This window comes from Natator depressus, chromosome 4 (assembly GCF_965152275.1).
Source record: "Natator depressus isolate rNatDep1 chromosome 4, rNatDep2.hap1, whole genome shotgun sequence".
In the NCBI taxonomy this organism is placed as follows: domain Eukaryota; kingdom Metazoa; phylum Chordata; order Testudines; family Cheloniidae; genus Natator; species Natator depressus.
The window spans coordinates 74,037,657-74,063,671 of record NC_134237.1 but is presented as its reverse complement, the minus strand read 5'-3'; the positions used below and the strand labels follow the sequence as shown (position 1 = coordinate 74,063,671).

At 42.4% G+C, this 26,015-nt stretch overlaps 1 protein-coding gene across 4 annotated transcripts in view; it reads right to left on the bottom strand.

The window, feature by feature from the left end:
• Nucleotides 1–26,015, bottom strand: part of WDR17 (WD repeat domain 17) — a 124,370-nt gene that overhangs the window by 50,522 nt on the left and 47,833 nt on the right. For all 4 annotated transcript variants that reach the window (XM_074951187.1, XM_074951186.1, XM_074951185.1 and 1 more), the window contains 3 exons: nt 18,359–18,487; nt 9,602–9,785; nt 7,152–7,382 (listed from right to left, as the gene is read on the bottom strand). In XM_074951187.1, the coding sequence (XP_074807288.1) occupies nt 7,152–7,382; nt 9,602–9,785; nt 18,359–18,481 (538 nt within the window). In that variant the 5' untranslated portion in view covers nt 18,482–18,487. The remainder of the gene's footprint in view (nt 1–7,151; nt 7,383–9,601; nt 9,786–18,358; nt 18,488–26,015) is intronic.

Below are 26,015 nucleotides of genomic sequence, written 5' to 3'. Positions count from 1 at the left end.
GTTCCTGATGGCTTGTAGTCCATCTTTGTGTGGAATGTTGGTGTAGAGGGCTTCTACATCCATAGTGGCCAGGATGGTGTTTTCAGGAAGATCACCGATGGATTGTAGTTTCCTCAGGAAGTCAGTGGTGTCTCGAAGATAGCTCGGAGTGCTGGTAGCGTAGGGCCTGAGGAGGGAGTCTCCATAGCCAGACAATCCTGCTGTCAGGGTGCCAATGCCTAAGATGATGGGGCGTCCAGGATTTCCAGGTTTATGGATCTTGGGTAGCAGATAGAATGCCCCAGGTCGGGCTTCCAGGAGTGTGTCTATGCGGATTTGTTCTTGTGCTTTTTCAGGGAGTTTCTTGTGCAAATGCTGTAGTTTCTTTTGGTAACCCTCAGTGGGATCAGAGGGTAATGGCTTGTAGAAAGTGGTGTTGGAGAGCTGCCGAGCAGCCTCTTGTTCATATTCCGACCTATTCATGATGACGACAGTACCTGCTTTTTCAGCCTTTTTGATTATGACGTCAGAGTTGTTTCTGAGGCTGTGGATGGCATTGTGTTCTGCACAGCTGAGGTTATGGGGCAAGTGATGCTGCTTTTCCACAATTTCAGCCCGTGCACGTCGGCGGAAGCACTCTATGTAGAAGTCTAGTCTGCTGTCTCGACCTTCAGGAGGAGTCCACCTAGAATCCTTCTTTTTGAAGTGGTGGTAGGAAGGTCTCTGTGGGTTAGTATGTTGTTCAGAGGTGTGTTGGAAATATTCCTTGAGTCGGAGACGTCGAAAATAGGATTGTAGGTCACCACAGAACTGTATCATGTTCGTGGGGGTGGAGGGGCAGAAGGAGAGGCCCCAAGATAGGACAGATTCTTCTGCTGGGCTAAGAGTATAGTTGGATAGATTGACAATATTGCTGGGTGGGTTAAGGGAACCATTGCTGTGGCCTCTTGTGGCATGTAGTAGTTTAGATAGTTTAGTGTCCTTTTTCTTTTGTAGAGAAGCAAGTGTGTGTTGTAAATGGCTTGTCTAGTTTTTGTAAAGTTCAGCCACGAGGAAGTTTGTGTGGAAGGTTGGTTTTTTATGAGAGTATCCATTTTTGAGAGCTCATTCTTAATCTTTCCCTGTTTGCTGTAGAGGATGTTGATCAGGTGATTCTGCAGTTTCTTTGAGAGCGTGTGGCACAAGCTGTCAGCATAGTCTGTGTGGTATGTAGATTGTAATGGATTTTTTACCTTCAGTCCTTTTGGTACGATGTCCATCTGTTTGCATTTGGAAAGCAAGATGATGTCTGTCTGTATCTGTACAAGTTTTTTCATGAAGTTGATAGATTTCCACTCCATACGGCTAAATGCAATGCCTTGCATAATGACAGGTTTCAGAGTAGCAGCCGTGTTAGTCTGTATTCGCAAAAAGAAAAGGAGTACTAGTGGCACCTTAGAGACTAACCAATTTATTTGAGCATTCCCCCCGCCACCCCCCACTGCTCCTCAGACATTCCTGTTAACTGCTGGAAATGGCCCACCTTGATTATCACTACAAAAGGTTTTCTCCTCCCCCCCCCCACACCACTGCCCTCCTGCTGGTAATAGCTCATCTTAAGTGATCACTCTCCTTACAGTGTGCATGATAACACCCATTTTTTCATGTTCTGGGTGTATATAAATCTCCTCACTGTATTTTCCACTGAATGCATCCGATGAAGTGAGTTGTAGCTCACGAAAGCTTATGCTCAAATAAATTGGTTAGTCTCGAAGGTGCCACAAGTACTCCTTTTCTTTTTTAAAATCCCTTGCAATTTCTCTCTTCTATCAGTGGTTTAAATACAGCCATTTCAACTGTCACCTTCTCAAATCCAAGCAAGTCAATCAAAGCACACGGTGATTCCAATTTCAAGATGTCTGGAGAGCTGGTGAAATAGACTGCTGGCAACCTTTTGTATAACTTGGAATTCTTTTCAGAAAATCTCCTTTGCAATTCACTGGTTTCATCAATCAATTTTTGTCAAATTTGGGACCTCTGATGCTCATTTACACTTTGGAATTTTGGTAAGTGCTCAGTGACCATGGACTCTTGAAATTTTGCGGGCAATACCATGGCTCTTTTGGGGCACATCTTAATGTTGATGCTTCATCACACACATCTTTCACAACATGGTACTTTGATCGAACGTCTGGGAAAAAGTCAACAAGACAGAGATGTTTGAAGAAGTTCTTCACAGGCAATAGTAATCAATTAAACTCCTTTAACAGGGTGCATTACTTCCTTCTGAAACTAATTGTTCACATGAGCAAAAACCTTCAAAATCATTCTCATAACCTCAGCTAAGAACAAGAATTTGAGTGACTGTGTAACTTCCAACATCCCTCTTGCACCATATTCATTCACAAAGTCCGACGAATACTCTGAATACTCTGAATCTCTTCCAAATTATTGTGAATTATTTCTATGGTTTTCAGGTGACCAGTCCATCTTGCTTCTATGAGTCTTTGCGGGTGCTAGCCTTTATACAGAATACTCATTTCATGCCTGTGAAAAAAAAACTATATAGAAAATTACAGTTTGAGAACAAACCAGCCACTGCTGAGTTCCTGTCAGACACATGAGAGACCACCAGATGTAGCTGGTGATTCAACCAGTGCGTGTATTTGCTTGTTTAATCTCTCTTGTAAAAGGATTTGTAACACCTCCTTTGCACACTGATATAACTTTGACATCATCAAAGCAAGAACAAAGTATTTTGAGGGTCAAGACAGTTCATGAAGGTCTTTCAAAATGTATTGTGTAATACCTTCAGCAGTGAGGCCATGTTATCGGGCCACTCCAATAAATCTCTTTTTGGCTTTGAAATCAACAGAGTAGTGTAAAACAGTGGACACATTTTCTACATTAACAGCAGCCTTTGTAGTGTCATATTTCAGGCAGAAGGACTTAACATCGCTATTTTTTCTGAATAGCTTCAACAATATCTTTCAAAACCTTCTTCATTATATCAGTTATTTCATTCTGAATTTCAGCAGAAGTGTACTTCACAGCTTTCTGAATGGTTTTCAGAGCATCCTTGAATTTTGGATCTTGTCCTACAGTAAACTTAAGTAGGTTGATGAAAATTCCTAATGAGTTGTTCAGAGTAAGATCTACGTCCTTGAAGTTTATTATATCTTGATCTCCTCTCAGAAGCAACTCATTTATCACAGCAAACTGATTCATTTTTGTGAAGGTTTTAATTAGTATATTTTTCTTTTGATTTGTGAGGATGACACCAAAGCAGCAATTGTGGCATCTGAAAAAGGAAGTTATGATGAAATAAATATAATCAAATTCATAATTCATTAATGATATTGAGCAAGTTAATAAACTGAAATAATAAAAACAGTAAAAAAAATTGTATGCTGGATATACCACATCAAGTTTTGGAGTTTTCCTCAAGATAAGGGATTTAAAGTTTATAGGTGCTAAACAGAAGGCTTTAAGATAGGTTAAGGATTTGGAGTTATACATATGATTTTGTGCAGGACTCGGGTCTAGACCCCTGATTTGACACTAGAAGGTGAATCTCAGCAAACGGACATGAAAATATAAATGTGAAATGTAAAAATAGCAAAAAATTACCTGTAGCTTCTCTTTACCTTGTTGCAGTCCAATCTGCTATTGTATTAAAGTGGACTAAGCATTTTTCATGTTTGATTAAACCTTTGCCTTGATAGAGTGCATTTTTCTAATTGCAGAATCCAGATTTGATAAAAACCATATCAGTTCCCATTCCACCAGCATTGCCAGGGTGTGCATACACCCACCAAGGAAAATAAAATGGACTTATCAGTTTTAATAGAATAGTCCAACCATGCAGAGGTGACGTGTAGGGGAAGCACGGTGGGGAACATGCCCCCTCCCTGATTTTTTGGTTTTGCCCCCAAACCCAGACTGGGTGGCCCACTGTGATGAGTCAGGGGGTGAAGCTGGCGCTCCCTCCCCAAGCCCACTGCATAGGGCTTGGGGCCTGAGTCACCTAGTGTCACCACTTGCCCCCTTCCCCGAATGTTCCTCTGCTCCCCCCCCAGAGGGGACACGCCCCACAGTTTGAAAACCTCTGTGGGGTGGTCACATACCCCACAGAACCTATAAATTATGCCCCCCCCCCATTATCAACAGTTATGTATCGCCTTTGCAATCATGGCCGGTTTATGCACCGCCTTTCATTAAAACAACTCAGCACAGCTCCAATATTTATTTTAGGAAAATTAATTTCAGTTGCGCTGGTTTCAGAGTTCCAAGATCTCAGGGTATCAATGAATCATTCTTGTATATAACCTTATTATGTTTTGTATTCTCTTCTGCAGTAGGTGGTGAGCTTGGTCAAGTCTATTTCTTTATGAGATGGATGGATCATAAATTTGTCCATTTTGGAAACTATTTGTAGCTATTCCACCATGTACAGGAAGAGCCTGGATCTGTAGGTCAGTGTGGTGTTGACCTGGGGAGGCTGTCTTTGTGGCATCAATAGAAGGGTAAAAATCAGCTATTGGCTCTATGCTACATTTTTAGACAACAAACAAACAAACAAACCCATTTCTCTCTTTTCAAAGTCATAATAGTAATACAATGGTAGCTATCACAGTTGCAAATCCAAGAAATCCTGTGAATTCAAATATTCAGATTTATTATTGTAAGCAAATTTTTCAAATCAGAGCAATCCTCAGTGAGAGCTAAACTATCTTCTGGCTCAGACTGTCTTAATTAGGGTTTCCTAGCAACTATTTGGTATTTACCTTCTTATTTAGGGTTTGATCAACTTATGCACAGCCTAACTTTCCTCTTGTGAGTAGTCCTATTTGCTATAATGGGACTATTCCAGTAAGTAAAGTTACTCACATGCTAAACTGTTTGCAGGGTCCGAGACTTAACTAATTATATTCTCTGCTTGAATGCAAAAGTGTGGAATTTATATTTTAGATATAGCAGAGTGATGTAAAATTGCTAGATTTTACTCTATAGAAAAAGGTTCCAGTGAATGAGTCCAAGTTGTAATAATGATCTCACTCAAACCAAAACAATCCTAATCAGAAAACCGTAGGCTGTACCTCTGTGTTTATACTCACAAACTTTAAGGCCAGAAGAGACCATCATGATCATCTAGTCTGACCTGCACACTGCAGGACACAGAACTTCAGCTATCCCGTCCTGTAATAGCCCCATCACCTGTGGCTGAGATACCGTAGTCCTCAAATAACAATTTAAAGACATCAGGTTAGAGAGAATCCATCATTTACTCTAGTTTAAACCAGTAAATGACCCATGCTGCAAAGGAAAGCGAAAAACCCCCAGGGTCTCTGCCAATCTGACCTAGCTGAAAATTCCTTCCTACCCTCAGATATGGCAACCTGTTGAACCCTGAGCATCCCGGTAAGACCCTCCAGACAGATGCCTAGGAAAGAATTATCTGTAGTAACTCAGAGCCCTCCCCATCTAGTGCCCCATTTCCAGTCTTTGGGGATTTTTGCTACTAGCAGTCACAGATGGGCCACTTGCCATTGTAGGCAATCTCCTGATACTATTCCCTCCATAAACTTATCAAGATCAGTCTTGAAACAAGTTAGGATTTTTGCCCCCCACTGTTCCCCTTGGTTTAATCTGAAGTCAATTCTATGCTGCTGGGAACTGAGATTTCCCCAAGAGTAATGAATAATGCTGACATTGTGAAAGTAGAATGAATTATATTGAAATTATAATTCATTAAAGAAATGCTACTTGAAGGGTTTGTTGAAATATAGTTGTCAGGAAGAGAAACATTAAGGAGTATGAGACAATGGGTCCTCAAACTAATTAACTTAGAGCTCCTACTGAGCTAGGAGATTGGTAAACGTTAGTATGCATAGAAGATATGTATGTATATTTGTCAGTTTCTGCTTCCTTTTGGCTCTTATGTTAAATTGGCTTTGGCTTATTTGTATAAATAAGGTAGGTTGAGTCTCAGAGAGAGGCTCACATATATCTGGGTGCATTGGCAAAGCGCTTTGCTAATAAACAGAGTGGTCTGACAAATTCAGTGAGTCTTGAATCTGACTTTGACAACATCAAGTGGTAAAAACTCACATCATTGTTCGCCATGTTAGCCAGAGTTCTACTTACCTTTGTAAGCTTCTTACATTCTTGAAATATCTAATTCCCAAATCTATTACTCCTATTTTCACCTTCAAATCATTTTGGCCAAACCCACATGTGTGTACATGGCCCAACAGTAAATCATATATTTTCATTTTATTGATGCTTTCCATTAGGCTGAGACAGCACTCCTGGAAGTAACACATAGTATCAGAGAAAGTATAGCCTTTGGAAGTGCTAATTTGGTACAAAGAGCAGCAGCAGGAGAAATACAAGAATTCTAGCATGGTTCTTAGCATTGTCCAAAAACTAACATCTGGTTTAGAGGAGATTCTTCCTCTCCTAATATTCAAAGTCAGTTGTCAGAGCAAGAGAAAAATACATACCCTGGGACACAAAAATGGTCATCACAGAGGGTCATCTTTCCTCACCAAGCAGTGAGGCACATATGAAAAAGAGAATTAACTACTTAACTCCCAAGGATATCTCCACATATTCCTTCAAGGAATGTGCATTTAATACAACACTGTGCTATTTATAAAGCATCCAAAAATGTGCTAGGTGCATTACAGATAAATTAAAAGGACAGTTCTTTGCCCTACTATGCTTTAACGGGGGACAGAATCTTAGATCTGGGTTCACAATTGCTGATTTGTTTAGCAAAAAAAAAAAAAAAAGGTAAGAGGATTGAACATTCAAACAGTTACAACATTCAACAAATAACAATCCAAATAAATAAAATTAGGAGATCAGAACTTCCTGGCGAATATCAGTATAGTGGCAGATCAAAAGTTTAGAGCAGAGGGTTGTTATCATACCCTCAGAATCAGCTTATTATACACATTTCAAAGATGCAGTGTTCATTTGATAACCAAATAGGATTAAATATAAAGACAAAAGATTCTCAATTTTCTTGAGCTAATCAGATGTATTTCCGTCATATGCAGTGAGCAGGAACACTACTATACTCTAAACAAATTTTATATAAAAAGTTTTTATAAAATCTAAACTAGAGAATATAACAACAAAAATCATTCAGTGGTCAATAATTATTTTATCAAGTACATTTTTACCTGGTTGAAAAATAGAAAGACTTCCATCAGTGTGTCCAAATACTATTTTTCCTTTCTTCTTTGGATGCCATCTAAATAGACAAATGTCTGACAAGAAACTATGTGCTTCTTTATGTACAGCTACCCCACTGTCTGGTCCTGAGATAGTCCAAATATACAATGGGCCTCTATGGGAAACAAATGCAACTGCATCACCTGCATTCCAGCACCAACTAAGTGAGGCAGGAACCCCTGAAACATTTAAAGAAAAAGTGTAAGAACTAGCATTTGAAATTTAGAATGCTATCTATCAAATATTCTTAGCCCATTACTGACACTGGTCTTGAAAAGCTACAGATCTTAAATTACTAGTAAAGCAATATGTTAAAAATATTTAACAGACTTCAGTCTAAGCGTAAGCAATTGTGTGTACTTGGTATGGCATAAAAGTAAACTCTACTTACGCATTTTCAAAGAGTGAAAATTTTATATACTACATGGTAGCAGACTATACTGTGGTAAACATGCTTACCTTCCACTAGTGCCAAAGGGCATTATGTATATGACTGAAGATTAGCCTGCTCCTATATGCTATATGTTCATCCTTACATAATTACTTACCTTACAGTAAGAGTAATGAACTGTTATTAATCAGTTAAAAAACAAAACTACATGCAAACTTTTACAAAATGTATTTACGTTTTGGCAAAAACCCAGGAATTCTAATCACAGTGGGCTAGTCTACACTAGAAGCGATATATCGGCACAGCTACACCGATGCAGCTGTACCCCTGTAGCGAATCTGGTGAAGACACTCTATGCTGACGGGAGGAGAGCTCTCCCGTTGGCATAATAAATCTACCTCTGCAAAAAGCAGTAGCTATGTCAGCAGGAGAAGCTCTCCTGATGACATAGCGCTGTTCACACCAGCACTTAGGTCAGCGTAACTTATGTCGCCCAGGGAGTGGCTTATTCACACCGAAACAAGTCGTAGTGTACACCTGGTCTAAGACTACAGGAGCAGATAATTGCACCTAAACTTTAAAGTTTTGTAACAAGTGGGAGCTGTAGGTGCTCAGCACTTCTGAAAATCAGATCACTTTTATTTTGATGCTTAAATATGGACATAGGCACCTAACTTCAAGTATCCCAAGTTGTAGGTTGGACCTCAGCATTTCCCACACTGCAATACTCCACATAATCAAAAAAATTAGATTGAAAGGTGTGATCAAAGAACAATCTCAATAATCTACATTTCCCCAAGCCTCTCATGCACATTTTATTTAGGTACATTTTAGTAACAGTAGCATCAGAGATATCTGATATGAGTGTAAAGTTAGTAAAGGGTTTTAACACAAACAGTTTATGTCTGAAAATAGAAGTGTTGAGCAACACAGGAGGTACATAAATGGGATATGAAAACCATCTCTTTCAAAGTCAGTCATGGAATCCAGTAATTATTTAGGATTGATAAACTGGTCCTTAAAAAATAAGTACCAGTAGTGATTTTAACCCATATCCTGAGCAAAAGTAAAATTTTTATCAGGGTTGAATCAATTCAGATTTCCCTGCCCACTACTTGTGCTTTCATGTGACCTTTAGATCTCACAGTGCGTAAGGTTTTCAAAGGCATGCCATATATTCTAGAAAATAACAAAATGGGAAGCCTCAGAGCACCAGAAAGTTTGAGAAACCCAAGAGAGGCTCCCAGACCTTCTGGACCTAACAGAACTTGAAAAGGTACAAGATTGTAGAAGGTACATGTTGGAGAAACTGCTTGCAGAAAAGCACCTGGGGTGCACTAGCTGGTTGCAGGGAAGGAACTCAGGCTTGTTGCAGGGGAAGTTATTACACTCAGGCTGTTGGAAAACACATTTGGAAGAGAATAGGGTTGGATGAACAGTTTCATACTTTTGAGAAGAGCTAGCTGCACATTAGGATGTTTATCTAAACTGAACCAAAACCTACCATTTAGAATTGAAGTGTGATCATTATTAGTAAATGGCCTCATCTGAACAGCAGCCTTTGTTGTAGACCAGATTTTACTTGTGTTCAGCCTTGCAAAACTGCCATGAAAATTCACATCCAAGTCATAAATCGTAACTGCCTACATTTCACTATGATGACTGGTGATAATTGATACTATTTTAGTTGCCAATAAAAAACAAACAAGTAAACGTGCCCTGAGTATAAGGCATTTTGAAAGGCTGCTTTTGCTGTAAGAAGAGTTGAAAAGTTCAGTTTTTCAGCAATTACTATATAGTTCAGAACAATGTACAAAAACACTGTGTTTTATCATATTCTACAATGAACTACAGTAGAAGGGAGGCTAAAGAATTTTGTGCTCCATGTATAACTGTTCAACTTCTAAAACCTTCTCTACCAACCATTCAATATTTAGCACATTGCGAGTATTTCTGCTATTTCAAAGATGAAGAGGTATAAGAAATAAACCTCTGAGTCTCAGATACCTTTTGTACTGTCCAGTTTTGCAACAGCTTTTTGTTCAGCCACATTCCAAATGATCACTAAGTTATCTGCACTGGCACTTGCAAACATGTCAGGGTTGTGGGGACACCAAGATATTGCTGTGATTGTCTTCTTATGCTCAGACATAATTGCCCGGAGTTTGAATTCATTGTATCGGTGATCCAACTGGAAAAAAAATACACAAATTTATTTTAGATACTCAAATTTCAGTAAACTCACTTAATATCTATGGCATATATTGCTAAGTTGGATAGTATAGCAGCTCAAGTCACTAATGGACAAGAATATGAAGCTTACCATACTTAAAAGACTACAACTTGATTTCCACTGCATTTAACAAGTCTGAGTATTTGCAACTTTAATAAGCTAGATCCATATAAATTTTAATTGCAGGGAAAAGATGTCAATATTCAGTTAAGTCCCTCCCCTCCCCCCTAAAAAATATTTCAATGTGTTTCATATAGAAACTTCTTTTATTTCATTTCTATAGCACTGTTCATATCAGAATTTTAAAGTACTTTACAGGTATTATACCTGTTTTACAGATGGCTAAACTGGAGCGCAAAGAGATTTGCCCTACGTAACACGGCCAATCAGTGGCAGAGCTGGAACAGAATTTATGATGCCTGGAACCTTTCTCTAATCATAGACAAATAACAATTTGACACTGGAATTAATGGAAAGCTATTGAAGCAACCTAAAACATTTACTCATGATATAGTGATTTATAAAATACAGTGGGTCTGATCTTGCTTTGAATGAACTCAGTGGGTGTTTGCAATATTGAGCAATCAACACAATCTCCTTCCTTATAATCTCCAGGAACCTTTATTTAGTGCCACTAAGGTGTATCCAACCCTTCAAATCCAGAAGCTCCAGAATTTATAGTGTGTAAGATCAACCTACGTTTGTCTCATATTAACACAACATGATTGATTAAAGACTTCGTAAAGATTTAACTCTGATTTTTTCACCTTAAGTCAAACTATTAGTATTACTTTCATGTATATTTTGTGGTTCAGTTTCCTTAGCTGGCTTTTTTGGTTTAGTATAGCAAAGAAGGGGAAATGACCCAGGGAGAAGCTCTGGTATACAAGGCTTCGTTGGACTACATATTGTATTCATGGATTCTATAATTTTAACTATATTTTGTATGTCATTTTTAAAACTCATTTTTTTGGCAGTAGAAGCAATGGTTAGTACTCCACAGGCAGTGGGCAAAGCTTCAGTTTATCCCCTCACTTGAGCTCCATAATATGCACCTCACTTACTCTATTTGCTGCAGAGATGTTTTATCCTATTATGAACAATTGTTACACTCCCAAGCCAGAGATGGATTTAAAACTGGCGTTTTATTAAAGTTAATATAAAAAACAAACAAATGTAGCTTGCACTCACTCCACACCAGCTCAGTCTCATCAGAATACACCAGGAGCCCTCCGGGGCCCACTTCCTGTTTCCCCACTATGTTCCATTTAAGGGAGAGCATGCAAGTAAATCTAATCCTGACATTTCCTTATCAGTTAGGGTGACCAGATCGCAAGAGTGAAATATCAGGACACATTGGGCAAGGGGGGTGGTGTGTGTGTGGGGGAAGAGAGCCACGGGTGCACAGCCCCAACTGGAGCCATGAGAGGGGGCGCACAGCCCTAGGAAGCTGCAAGAGGGGTGTATGGCCTCTGCTGCAGCCCGCACCACAAGCCACGGGGCAAGGACTCAAGGCCCCAGCTCCAGCCCCCAGCAGAAGCCACGGGGCCAGGGGCACAGGTTGCTCCTCCCTCCCTCCCAGTGCCCTTCCCCACAGCCCCACCACCACAATTAAACAATGCCCCACACAGACCCCCAGTGCCCTGACACACAAAGATCTCCCCCACTGCCCAGCACCCCCCAACAGGCCCCCACTGCCTAGCACCCCAAAACACACAAACCTCCCCCACTGCCCAGCGCCCTCCACACCCTCAAAGCCCAGCACCCCACACACATCTCCCAGACACTCACTCTATCACATCCTGCCCCCTTCCCTGGCTGCAGTCACCAGCCCTGCTGGGAGGCCTCTGACTCCTAGGGTCAGAGTGGCATGGGGGGTCTCCAGACTCTCCACGTGCTGCACCCACCACAAGTGCGAGCCCTGTGGCTCCCATTGGCCAGGAAAAATGCCAATGGGAGCTGACGGAGCTGTGGAGTGGGGCTTGAAGGCCCCAGCAGCGCGCAGAGAGCCCCCTGCCCCCTGACTCTAAGAGCCAGAGGGATCTGCCCGGGGGCGAGGTGGGGAGTCCCAGCAGTGCTTACCTGGGGCAGCTCCCAGGAAGCACCCAGCAGGTCCCTCTGGCTCCTAGGATTGGGTCGGGTTGGGTGGGGGCGGAGGGCTCTCTGCCCACTGCCAGTGTAGTGTATTAAACTGCTCCATGTAGTAATCTCCTACAGTTACTGATATGTTATAGATTGTAAGAAACTGCTATTGTAGTAAACGGCTACCTGATGTGGCAAATGCCTACAGTAGTAGTTTCTTGCACTATAGTGTATGTGAAATTGGTACATGTAGAAATGTGCTATCTGTAATAGTTATTTATACGGTACAGATTGTAAGAAACAGCTTTTGTAAAAAGATGCTACTTCCCTCATAGGTCATGTTTTCTAGACCTTACTTTTTTTCCTCTCTCTCTTCTCTGGACTCTCTTCAATTTGTCCACATCTTTCCTGAAATGTGGTGCCCAGAACTGGACACAATACACCAGCTGAGGCCTAATCAGCGCAGAGTAGAGCGGACTTCCCAGAATGATCTGTTTTTTTGCAGCAGCTTTACACTGTTCACTCATATTCCGCTTGTGGTCCACTAGGACCCCTAGATCCCTTTCCACAGTACTCGTATTCAGCTTGTGGTCCACTATGACCCCCAGATTGCTTTCCACAGTACTCCTTCCTAGGAAGTCATTTTCCATTTTGTATGCATCCAGCTTGTTATCATTCACAAATTTTATAATTCTACTCTCTATGCCATTATCTCAATCATTGATTAAGATTTTTGAATAGAAACTTATCCAGAACTGATCCCTGGAGAACCCCACTCGTTATGCCCTTTCCGCCTGTGAATCACTGATAACTACTGTCGGAACTGTTTTCCGACTAGTTTTGCACCCATCTTATTTTAGCTCCATCTAGGTTGCATTTCCATAGTTTGTTTATGAGAAGGTCATGGGAGACCGTATGAAAAGCCTTACTAAAGGCAAGACAGACCATGTCAACCACTCCCCCCCCCCCATCCACAAGGCTTGTTACACTGTTAAAGAAAGCTATCAGTTTGGTTTTACATGTGAGACTGCTTGAATTAGCTACAGCAGATGTCCTTTTTTAGCGAAGTAGTACCTAACACTGCTGCAGGTAGCCTGATCCTACAGATAGCATTTACATACACACACACACAGGTAAGAAACTGCCATCTGCAGGGATGTGCTACCTGTAACACTGCAATCTGATGAAGCTAATTCCTACAGATAGCAGTTTCTCACACCACACGTACCTGAGACTGCTATCTGTAGCAATTAGCTACATCAGATGTCCTTTTTTAGCAAAGTAGGACCTGTCGCTGTTGCATATGTTTCTGGATGGTACAAGGCCCTGGAATCTAATTGTAGAATCATAAAATATCAAGGTTGGAAGGGACCTTGGAGGTCATCTAGTCCAACCCCCTGCTCAAAGCAGGACCAATCCGCAACTAAATCATCCCAGCCAGGGCTTTCTCAAGCCTGACCTTAAAAACCTCTAAGGAAGGAGATTCCACCACCTCCCAGGTAACCCATTCCAGTGCTTCACCACCCTCCTAGTGAAAAAGTTTTTCCTAATATCCAACCTAAACCTCCCCCACTGCAACTTGACACCATTACTCCTTGTTCTGTCATCTGCTACCACTGAGAACAGTCTAGAGCCATCCTCTTTGGAACCCCCTTTCAGGTAGTTGAAAGCAGCTATCAAATCCCCCCTCATTCTTCTCTTCTGCAGACTAAACAATCCCAGTTCCCTCAGCCTCTCCTCATAAGTCATGTGTTCCAGTCCCCTAATCATTTTTGTTGCCCTCCGCTGGACGCTTTCTAATTTTTCCACATCCTTCTAGTAGTGTGGGGCCCAAAACTGGACACAATACTCCAGATGAAGTCTCACCAATGTCGAATAGAGGGGAATGATCATGTCCCTTGGTCTGCTGGCAATGCCCCTACTTATACAGCCCAAAATGCTGTTAGCCTTCTTGCCAACAAGGGCACACTGTTGACTCATATCCAGCTTCTCGTCCACTGTAACCCCTAGGTCCTTTTCCGCAGAACTGCTGCCTAGCCATTCGGTCCCTAGTCTGTAGCGGTGCATGGGATTCTTCCATCCTAAGTGCAGGACTTTGCACTTATCCTTGTTGAACCTCATCAGATTTCTTTTGGCCCAATCCTCTAATTTGTCTAGGGCCCTCTATATCCCATCCCTACCCTCCAGCGTATCTACCACTCCTTCCAGGTTAGTGTCATCTGCAAACTTGCTGAGGGTGCAGTCCACACCATCCTCCAGATCATTAATGAAGATATTGAACAAAACCAGCCCCAGGACCGACCCCTGGGGCACTCCACTTGATACCGGCTGCCAAATAGACATGGAGCCATTGATCACTATCCATTGAGCCCGACAATCTAGCCAGCTTTCTATCCACCTTATAGTCCATTCATCCAGCCCATACTTCTGTAACTTGCTGGCAAGAATACTGTGGGAGACCGTGTCAAAAGTTTTGCTAAAGTCAGGGAATAACACGTCCACTTCTTTCCCCTCATCCACAGAGCCAGTTATCTCGTCATAGAAGTCAATTAGGTTAGTCAGGCATGACTTTGCCTTGGTGAATCCATGCTGACTGTTCCTGATCACTTTCCTCTCCGCTAAGTGCTTCAGAATTGATTCCTTGAGGACCTGCTCCATGATTTTTCCAGGGACTGAGGTGAGGCTGACTGACCAGTAGTTCCCCGGATTCTCCTCCTTCCCTTTTTTAAAGACTAGCACTACATTAGCCTTTTTCCAGTCGTCCAGGACCTCCCCCAGTCGCCATGAGTTTTCAAAGATAATGGCCAATGGCTCTTCAATCACATCTGCCAACTCCTTTAGCACTCTCGGATGCAACACATCTGGCCCCGTGGACTTGTGCTCGTCCAGCTTTTCTAAATAGTCCTGAACCATTTCTTTCTCCACAGAGGGCTGGTCACCTCCTCCCCAGGCTGTGCTGCCCAGTGCAGTAGTCTGGGAGCTGACCTTGTTCGTGAAGACAGAGGCAAAAAAAGCATTGAGTACATTAACTTTTTCCACATCCTCTATCACTAGGTTGCCTCCCTCGTTCAGTAAGGGGCCCATACTTTCCTTGGCTTTCTTATTGTTGCTAACATACCTAATGTATACACATTAACCCTCATGGGGCACATCACTATAAGTTGTGTCTGTGCCTGTAGTGGGGTGGCTTCACCGCTCCGATAAGCAGGGGGTTAAAAGCAGCCAAGCTAGGCTGATTGGGGGAACCAGCCACAGCTGTGGCCAGCTCAATTAGGGCCCAGCTGGCCCTGATAAGAGGGCTATGGGCCAGAAGCTGGAGATGTCTCACTCTAGCCCTGGAGTGGGAAGGAGAGCAAGGTACCTGAAGTGGAGCAGTGCTGGGGAAGGGCAAGGGGAACTCCAGCCTGGTAAACCCCCAGGCTGCAGGCCTTGATGAAGGCCTATGAAAAGGTACTGCAGCTGCAGAGGGGCAGCCTGGGGACAGGCAAAGGCAGCAGGTCCTAACCCCTTGCCAATGATGAGTGGCCATTACAGACTGCAGTCTGCCCCAGTGAGCAGGGGCTAGATGATGATTGGCAGTAGCCACTGAGGCAAGGTGGGTTTAGAGGGTTGGGGGTAGACATAGTAACCGTAGTGACTCTATGCTGACATAACTTGAGTTAACACACACTTAAAGTGTAGATATGGCCTTAGGTATATTAAATGTTTGGGAGAGGTAACAGGAACAGTATGAGGGTAGACTAAGATTCATACAGGTGTTTAGGCTCAAGGCATTGGAACTGGCCTTACTGCACCCTAGGAGCTCAGGAACAAAGAGGCACATAAAAAAAAAGATATCATGTATTTATTAAAATTTCTTGACTCAAGGGTGTATAACTCATGATTTTAGAATTCTTGTGGTTGTAAAGGCATCTTAGGGTTGTAGATGTGTGTTCATTATATTCTGAAAGGCAAAACTATGAATGGGTTGAACAAAGAATTAGATCAGTCCCTGAGGATAAGTACATTGGCTATTAGCCAAGATAATCAGGGATGCAGGCCCAAGCTCTACATGTCCCTAAACCATCCTTTGACTGCCAGATGCTGGGATTGGACAATTGGATGGTTCAGTGAGTCGTTGCCTGGTCTGATCATTCCCTTAGAAGCACCTGGCATTGGCCACAGTCACAAGACAGGATACTAGATTAGGCGGACTATTGGTCTGACCCACAATGGCAGTTCTAATTTTCTGCAAAAATTACAAAAATAGTTTTTTTTCCAGGAAGAAAGACATTATAGGAGATAGTATCCTGCCTTTATTGACTATTTGAGAATCAAGTTGTACACAATGGCATGCGGAAAAACATTAAGGGCTAGACTGAGAGACAAAATAACAGTTGCAAAAATGTAATCCCCATTGGTGGATTGACTTAGAACAAAGTTTTGACACTAGGCCAGAAATTCAGTCAGCTCTAAAATGAGAAGAAAAAATTAAATTTAAACATTCAGGGAATCCCAGCAGCAGATAAAAGAACTTGGGAAACTGCTAGGAGACTCTGCAATCAGATACAGTGATAAGGGATTCTTTGTTTCTGAGGGGATATATGTAAAATGTTTCACTGAATTAAATCTCAGGGATTATCTACACTGGCAAGTTAAAGCGCTCTAACTTGCTGCCTCAGGGGTGTGAAAAATCACCCCCCCCAGCCCAGCAAGTTTGAGCGCTTTAAAGCGCTAGTGTGGATAGGCTCGGCTCCCAATGCTCAGAGCTAATCCCCTCATCGAGGTGGATTACCAGGAGCACTGGCACCCGCGGCAGCACTTTGAACTTTGTTGTGTAGACATAGCCTCAGTAGGTTAAATAAGACAAAGAGGAGCTGCATTGACTAGGCATTGGGATGCCTGTGCCTTTAAGAACCCAGCCCTGGGAAGCCAATGTTGAGAGGGGAAATAAAAAAAGCCCCTTTGCCCCCCACCATTTTTGCAAACACTGGTGTCTCAGTCCCACTGGGGTAACTGTTACCTACTGTGCCCCTGCCTGTGCCAGGTTTTGCCCTCTGTCAGCACCTCACCCCGAGCTTATCTCCTGCTCCTCCACCCCCAGCCCTGATTTTGCCCTTTAGTCCCTCTCCTAGTCCTGCCTCCAGCTGCTTAACCCCTCTGACCAGTCAATTTTCTCCCCTTGCTCAGACCCTGGCCATCCCCCTGCTCCGATTCTCCCCCTTTGCTCCTTTATAACCCCTGGAAATAGCAGTCAGCAGAATTTTACGGCTAATAAGGGCAGGGCGAAGGACAGTGGCTTCAGCAGATGTTACTGAGCATGTTCAGTTCATGTGACCATACAAAAAAGTCACTTTGCTCAAATAAAAAGCCTCTCGCCCCCCACCCCTGAACAAACTATTTTGCAAAGCACTGGTGTCTCAGTCCCACTGGGGTAATTGCTTCCCCCTGTGCCCCTGCCTGTGCCGGGTTTTGCCCTCTGACACCCTCTGCCAGCGCCTCACTCCTGGGCTTAACTCTTCCTCCTCCCCCCCTCATTCCTGATTTTGCCCTTAAGCCCCTCTCCTAATGCTGCCTCCAGCTGCTTGACCCCCCTGACTAGTAAATTTCCACCCCCTGCTCAGACCCTGGCCACCCCCCTGCTCCGATTCGCCCTCTTTGCCACTTTTTAACCCCTGTCAAAAGCAGTCCGCAGAATACTACGGCTAATAAGGGCACGGTGAAGGGCAGTGGCTTCAGCAGATGTACTGAACATGCTCAGATGAACTGTGCATGCTCAGTACACTGTAAGTAGCATGTTACTACAGAGAGCACTTTACTACACTACACCTGCGCCTGCAAGCCCGGCCCCCGCAGCTCTGATTGGGCAGGAGGGAGCTGGTGCAGCACACGGAGACCCCCTCCGCCTCTGTGCCCAGGGGCCGCCCACTCTGCAGACTCCTGTTGGTGGGCAGAAGGGCGTGCGAGCCGCCGGGAGCTTCCCCAGGAAGCGCCGCCATGCCAGCCCCGGGACTTTGGCGGTGATGGTGAGCGGTCTGTCCCAGATAGCGGGACAAAGGGTGTTCAGACTGATGTGCGGTCAGGACGTGGGACAAATGGGTTAAAATCGGGACTGTCCTGATAATATTGGGACGTCTGGTCACCCTATTATCAGTGCTACACAATTCTGATGGTGATGCACAAGCCAGCATGGAATCTTGCTCTGTCTCTCATACCTACACTGGCTCTGAGTAATGCTGACCTGACCTGGCAATGCTGACCTGAGTAACAAATTGTAACAATATATTTTTTAATTGTTTTGAAGTAGATCTGTTGAGTAAAAAGATGCCAGTTCTACACAGTAACTTTTCTGACTATAATCACACTTCAAAACTACTACAAGAACATTATTTGAAAGGGATGAACGTGAAGTAGAAAGCAAAGAACAATGTTCTAAAGTAAGTAGTCTTTTGAGAAAAAAGTAATCTTACCTGGTAAATATAAATAGCAAGCGTGGCACAATAAGCAAATCTGTCCCCACTAGCAGCACATACATCTTTATTCCAAGGCTGACATCCAGCAGCTAAAAGGCCCACTTGCTTAACCTGTGACATCTTTGCCTATAAAAAATAAATGTATGGAACTGAGAAATAGAGACAGGACACTTTTTTAATGAGCTAACAATGCACTTTCGTTCAACAGTATGTTTAAAAATATATTCTTTAATTTTATAAATCAAGGTCATATGTTTTCTGAGATACAATGAATATACCAGGAATAAAACCACACAGATAGTCATACTACGCAAGGAAAGCGGTTTAAGGTCATTGGCAAACATACATGCAGGAAGAGACAATTGAAGACAATAGCACTATGCTGATTTAGAACAGCTGAGGATCTGTCCCAGTATTATCTTCTGTAGTAAAATTCAAAATTTTCTATTCTTAAATCTAATTCCCCACAAAAATGTGCAGGTAAAATACAACGTGTGCCAAACATCTCAATGTAAAATAAATTAAGCAACATATATTTCTTCTTGAATTTTTAAACCATTACGGGCTAATTATTTAATTCCTACTCTTTCCCTCTGGAGCCATGAAAAGGTAATTTTTCATATCTTCTCAGTATTCTACATCTACAATAAAAGATTTTAAAATGCATCAGGAAAAATAAATAGGAAGACAACTGACATATGTTAACGTATCGTTAAACATCTTTGTGGACACAGTCTTACCGTTTTGTAACAAGACCCACCTTGTTAGTAGGTATTAGACACATGAATAAAGCTGCAGAAGTACTGCTGGACCATTATGAGAATGGCTCTGTAGAGAGAATAGGTCGCACAGGGAAAACCAAGTTCAGGAAGGAAGTTTGAGATGAGATTTATGCTTTGTTATTGTGTCTGAGTTACTAGTTTTGTCAGGGATGAGACAGTGACTCAGCCCATTCACACCCTTCATATAGTGCCCCATGACCAAGACAGCACACATCTGCACATAAATCACCTTTGCTATACTGAGAGCAATTGCAAAAAACAAACCACTTAACCTCTATTCCTCTGCACAAATTAATTACTGCAGCGTAAAACAAAAGAGGGTATGATATCTCAATCATACTCTCATTTGGAGATACAGTTTACTAATGAAGTGTAGTGGTGCCTTAAAAATTCCCAAACAATTTTCATTTCTATTAATACATAGAACTTATATTTAATATGAAGATTAAAATATTTTGACAGTTCTTTAAGAACAGTGAAGTATATTCTCAACTCAACACACGGTGCATTAGCTGTCCAATTCCCATCCACAGGCACTTTTCATGAGTTGACCATGTGCCCTCATTTAATTTTTTAAATGAGAAATAGTAGGTTTTGTAAAAATATGAATTAATCAATGGTCCAAGTGATGGGGGGCGGAGGGAGAAGAGAGAGAGAGAGAAATCCTTTGCACTCTAGATCAGTGTTTACCCAATGGCGTTTCACAGCCACCATTAGTCCACAGAGCACTTCCAAGTGCTTCCATTTCGGTCTTAGTATGAAGCATCTGTCATTTTCCAAGCTTGCCTGAAGAAGAGCTCTTTGTAGCTCAAAAACTTGTCTCTTTCACCATCAGAAGTTGGTCCAATAAAAGACAGTACTTCACCCACCTTGTCTCTCTGGTTTCCAAGCAGTGAAAATTCCTACTAGTGTAGGACTAATCCAGACTAGGACACTTTAGGGATTCCAAAACAGACAACTTCATTGCTTCATGCCTTTCTTTGTGTGTGTTTCTCTGGCATAATTTCAACCATGATTAAATTTGCAGAGGACACCAAAACTGGAGGGATAGTAAACACGCATGATGACAGATCCAAACTGCAAAGTGACTTAGGGCTTATCTACACTTGCAAGTTTTTTCGATGAAACTAATGTCGCCAAGGAAAAATCGACAAAAGCAAAGTTGCCAAAGTGTGTCTACATTTGCTCCCTCCGTCAACAGATCATGTCCACATTTTGGGCACCTTTGTCGACAGCAAGAGCAATGGACTGTGGGTATGTATCCCACAGTGCCTGGTGACACCATCCGTCGCTAGGTGTTCTGGGAATGCGGAAACGGAGCGCGGTGCATCCTGGGATGTGCAAAATGTACCGTCCTGCACCGCTTTGTATCCCACCCCTCCAAAGGTCTCTGGCTTCCTTTCGCACCATTTTTCCAATGGTCATTCTTTTGTAGTGCACGCCAAAATCTGCAGTGAGAGAGGATGGATCCCGCACTTCTCTCCTATGCACTGTTAGCTGTCATGAGGACATTGCACATGGCAGCACAGTTACTCGCCGAGTTACAAAGTTAGCAAAGGATGAATCGCAGGCACCCGAGCGTGATATGGACGGCAGCAACTATCAGTGTTTTGTGCATTCACAGAGCAGCTGCATACAGTAGACTGTCACTTTTGGGATAGGAAAATATTGGTTTGGTGGGATCGCATTGTCACGCAGGTGTGGAATGACGACCAGTGGGTACAGAACTTTAGGATGCATAAAGCAACCTTCATGGAGCTATGTGCTGAGCTATCCCCCGACCTGCAGTGCAAGGACATCAGATTGATAGCTGCCCTTCCGGTAGAGAAGCGTGTTGCAATCGGTGTGTAGAAGCTGGCGAATCCAGACTGCTACCACTCAGTTGCAAATCAATTTGAGTAGGAAAGTCCACTTTTGGGGCTGTATTACTCCAAGTGTGCAGGGCAACAAATCGCATCCTGCTGCAAAGGACCATGACTCTGGGAAATGTGCATGAAATAGTGGATGGCTTTGCAGAGATGGGTTTCCCTAACTGGCGGGGCGATAGATGGCACACACATTCCAATTTTAGTACCAGACCACCTTGTCTCTGAATACATCAATAGGAAGGGATACTTCTCCATGGTGTTGCAGGCACTTGTGGATCACCTTACAGCCCTGGCTCATGAAACCTTACACAGGGCACCTGGACAGCAGCAAGGAGCGTTTTAACAACAGGCTGAGCAGGTGCCACATGGTAGTCAAATGTGCCTTTGGCCGTTTGAAAGCTCGCTGGAGGTGTTTAAATGGCAGACTAGACCTTACTGAGGATAATATTCCCATGGTCATAGCCGCATGCTGCACACAGAATAAAAATTCTGTACCATTAAATACCTTAGCCTTTATTTATTGTTAAAAAGGGTAAAACCTCACAACTGTGTGTAGCTCCAGCTATCATTGTGCCAGCTGTGAGAGGGGGTGGAGTGATGGGGAAACTCAGGAGTGCTGTGAAGTGAAAAGGAATGTGTGGGCATAGAGGAGGGTAGGGTTGGCAAAGAATTGTGAATCTGCTGCAGTGGCCCTCTAACTCGGATCTGCTCAGTCTGCAGCTGTATCAATGACTTGAGCATCTCTGTCCGATCCGCCATAACTTTTATCATCCGCGCTGTCTCTTGCCTAGCAAAAGCAGCTCTCTCTTTTCTGTCCTGCCTTTCGGTTTCCCAGCACTCTCTCTGTTCCCATGTCTGACTCTCATCACGCTGTAGAACCTCGCGGAACATGTCTTCTTTGCTGTACCTAAGTTTTTTTCTTATCTGCCGCAGCCAGTCCGCAGGGGTGCGTGATGTGTTCTTCAAGGTCTGTGCTGAACAGAAGAGGGATTGTTACATTCCAGCAAACGAATGAAACATTTTAGTAAAAAGTGACAGGTTGCAGAGTAGCAGCCGTGTTTGAGCATATAAATTTGTTAGTCTCTAAGGTGCCACAAGTACTCCTTTTGTTTTTAGTAAAAAGGGCATTTTGCTAGTAGAAATCACTTTTTCTCTGAAACTCTAGGCAAACACACAGCTCCGCGAGCACCCCAATCATGGTGAGTCAGCTCCAGTGATTGCTAAATGGCATAGTAGTTTCCTACAATGGGGGAGCTAGCAAGGCTGCAATCCATTGGAATCTGTGGCAGAGGATTAACAAGTACCTCTTGGAAACTTTCCAGAGCCTCTCTCTGGAGGATTCCCTGCAGGTCTCGATGTCCATTGACACCCTGGTTGGCCATGCAGATTAGCTACACAAGGCAATGTCCAGCTCACAGAAAACACTACCTGCCTCCCACTTTTCGATTCCCAACACAAGCGACAGCAACTTACCCGGAGACTCATCTGCTTCCTGTTCCCCGCTGAGCTCTTCCGGAGTGGAGAAAAGTTCCTAACTGCCTGCCCCACTGGGCGACCCCGCTGGGAGCACCGCATCCTCTTCTAGCTTGACTTCTTCATCCACGATTTCAGCCTCCAGGTTACCCCCTCTTTCAGCTGCATGCGAAGTATCCACACAGCAATCAGCAATGGGGTCACCACTGAGGATGGCATTCAGCTCCTTATAGAAGCGGCAGGTCTTAGATGCACCACTGGAGCGATGGTTTGCCTCCCGTGCCTTATGGTACGCCTGCCTCAGTTCCTTTATCTTCACTCTGCACTGCTGCGTGTCCCAATCATAGCCCTTTTAGCATAAGCCTTGAGAAATTTGCCCATATGTGTCCTGATTCCTATGGGTCACTCGCAGCTGCGACTGAACAGACTCCTCTCCCCATACACTGATCAGATCCAACTCAGCGGTGGTCCAAGCAGGAGTGCATTTGGTGCGATAGTCAGCCATGCTGACCTGGGAAGACACCTGGGAAGCTCCTCTGGGAAGCCAGCAAACAGGAAATGAGATTTAAAAGTCCCGGGGCTTGCAAGGGGGAAGGGTGGGTTGGCTGCAGGGCAGTGGAGTTCAAACCACTGACCAGAGTGACAGCATGGGAATTATGGGATACTTTCTGGAGGCCAATAAAATTGAAAAAAAAACCCTGCGGTGTCTACACTGGCTGTTTGTTGACAATAAAGGGAGGGGAAAAGACAAAAAGGCTCTCGCAGAGGTGGAAGTTTTTTGTCACCAAAACTAGGGGGGTTTTTTTTCAAAAAAAAGTGACCTTGTACTATGTACGCTATTGCTGTTTTGTCGCCAAAAGCCAGTTTTTGGCAACAAAACTTGCAAGTGTAGACAAGCCCTTAGAGAGATTACAGTAGTGGGGGCTTCAGGTATTTAAGGGGAGATTGAGTACTAATTACTATTAGTTAAGCATTGACAGGGTAAAGTCAAAGCAAAGGAAATAAATAGCACTGATACAAAATAAGGGTGTAACACATTACAGTGAGTTTATTGTTTATTTTCCACATTAAGACTGTCCTAATATTACTTTAACATGCAACCAAGTACAATAGGGAAAGTGTGAAATCAGACTGGAAAGCTCGGAGAAAAGATTCCTAAAGAAGTGGTTCACCCTGTGGCTTGCAAAATCCACTCATGTAGGGCAAGGAGGACTCTTTCCTCAAGTGTGGGCCATCAGCTTCTGCAGTACATAAGCTTTCATTAAAAAAAAAACAAGTTAAAGTCTCTAGCTCTTACACAAAGATAACCTCTCAAATACAAACTAAGTGTCAGCTGAGGCAACGTCAACTGCTTAAGTCTGCAGAAAGTGCCAGAGCCAACATCATTATTATGGGAAGGGGAGGTCTGGTAGCTACAGCTGCATGGGGTTGGGAGCAAAGAGGACTGGCTGCCGCTGCTAGGAGTAGAGTGCCCTGGGGTGGTGCAACCCTTTGGGCTAGGGGCCTGTTAGATTAAGTTGGATGGAATAAATGAGCCAAAGGAGTTAAATAATCTAGTCACTGTCGAACATTAAACAGTGTTAAACAAGGTCCAGGGTTTGATATAAAGAGATCTCAGCCTGCTTAGTACCATGGCAAACACACCATTAAAAATCCTTGTAACCTTTTATTTAAGATCCAGAAAAGATGGAAAAACAGTTAAAGCATTTGAAATGTAAAGTATTAAGTAAAGGTTTCATTTTAACAACATTTCTTGTTCCCTTTCCCTTTAACTGGATTATACCCTGGCTCACTGAAATTCAGTCAGCAGGAAAATATAAATTTACAGGCCTAAAGACAGGGAGACTTCCAAGGCTTAAAGCTCCATTCCAGAGTTCATGCAGGGAAAGGAAGGGGTTCTCACCCTGGGCTGAAGATTACCCTCATCAACCACAAGAAAAAGCAATTATGCATTAGAGACAGCCCCACTCTTTCCTTCAATGTGCTTGCATGGTGTATTGTACATAGTACTTTGTATTTTCAAATGATACAAAGAAGAAGTCTGGGTAGCTGAATGTATCATTAACAGATGCAAAGCCTTTAGGTTGCTGGCGTGCATGAAGGCCAGATTAATGGTGACCAAGAGTCATTGCCATCTGATGGCTGTGAAATGAGTTTGTATTTTCAGTCTAGTTCACAATTTATGTGTGTCCATAATCACAAAATATATATCACATTAACTACTGTGCTTCTATCTGCAACATGAATCTGGCTGTACTTTCTCCTTCTTTCTGAATACGTTTATAAAAAGGCAAACAGTAACTTTACGAAAAGATAAAAATATACATTTTAGAGAGACTTAGCAACAGGTGACTCAGCAACAAGATGAGCCAGGTCATCTGAAAATATTATATTTTTTGACTTTGCTAAGTCAGTGGTTTTCTTAAAATATGTTCTCAAAATGAAATTATGCTCTTAACAGCATATTTAAAAGGAAAAGATTTGATTTTAAGATTTATTACAATTTTGTTGAGACAATCGCACATGCTTAAACAGCATCATTCCTGTATTAAATCATTACACAGTTGTTTTTACTATTTTTGTTTTGCATTTACATTTAAATCTATGTTTTCAGAATATTTTAGTATTTACTCTGAGCTATAATGTATAAAGTACTTCCAAACTTTACTCTCTAGTATCTCTTGTAAACTTGCTGATTTTTTTTTGGTTGTTTTTTGTTATTTATAAAAGAGTTTCGATGACACTGTCTGTTTGCAAAATACTTCAGTTTTATTTCATTATAAAGGAAGTATTTGGTCTGAAATCCATTACAGCTAATAAGAAATTAAATCATATTTCACAAGGATTGTTATGTCTCTTATCAACACCACACATCAGGCCAGTATCCTGCAGATTTCCTCAGACACTGCAGGTTTCAGTCAAACATGCTCATAGAATGAGACAGAAAGCAGCATTCATCAGAACATCAGTGTGAACAAAATGGCAGCAAATTAGAAAAATATAAATATATATCCAAACTGTTATGTTACATCTTTAGCAATGTTGATTTTTCAGTCATCCTCTGTTAAACTCATCATTTCTATTCAAAATATAAATGATTATTTTATATTTATATATAGCATATAAATTATGCAGAAAAAATTTGCTTTCTCAAAAATTCTGTAAAATGTATACAGCACTAAGGAAGCTATTATTAAAGAATGTCTACAGTTTCCTAGGAGATAGAGAAAAGCCCAAGCCTTTTCTCTTTTCAATTGACATGAGCGGAAACATAATAAGTCCTTCCTAGTTACTAAAGATAGAAACTAGCATTAAACTGAAAGTCTGTTTACTTAGAGATACTATTATTAAATAACATAAACCCATATGACAAAATGGATTGGATGAATGGCTACAGCTATATAATTATTTATAGATACATGCCTATGTTATCCGTACCTTAGAATAGGTATAATTTTTTGTGAACCACTTAAGAATTTCCATGTCCATTCCAAAACCTTGTGGCTCTCGAAATATACCATCTCTTGATCT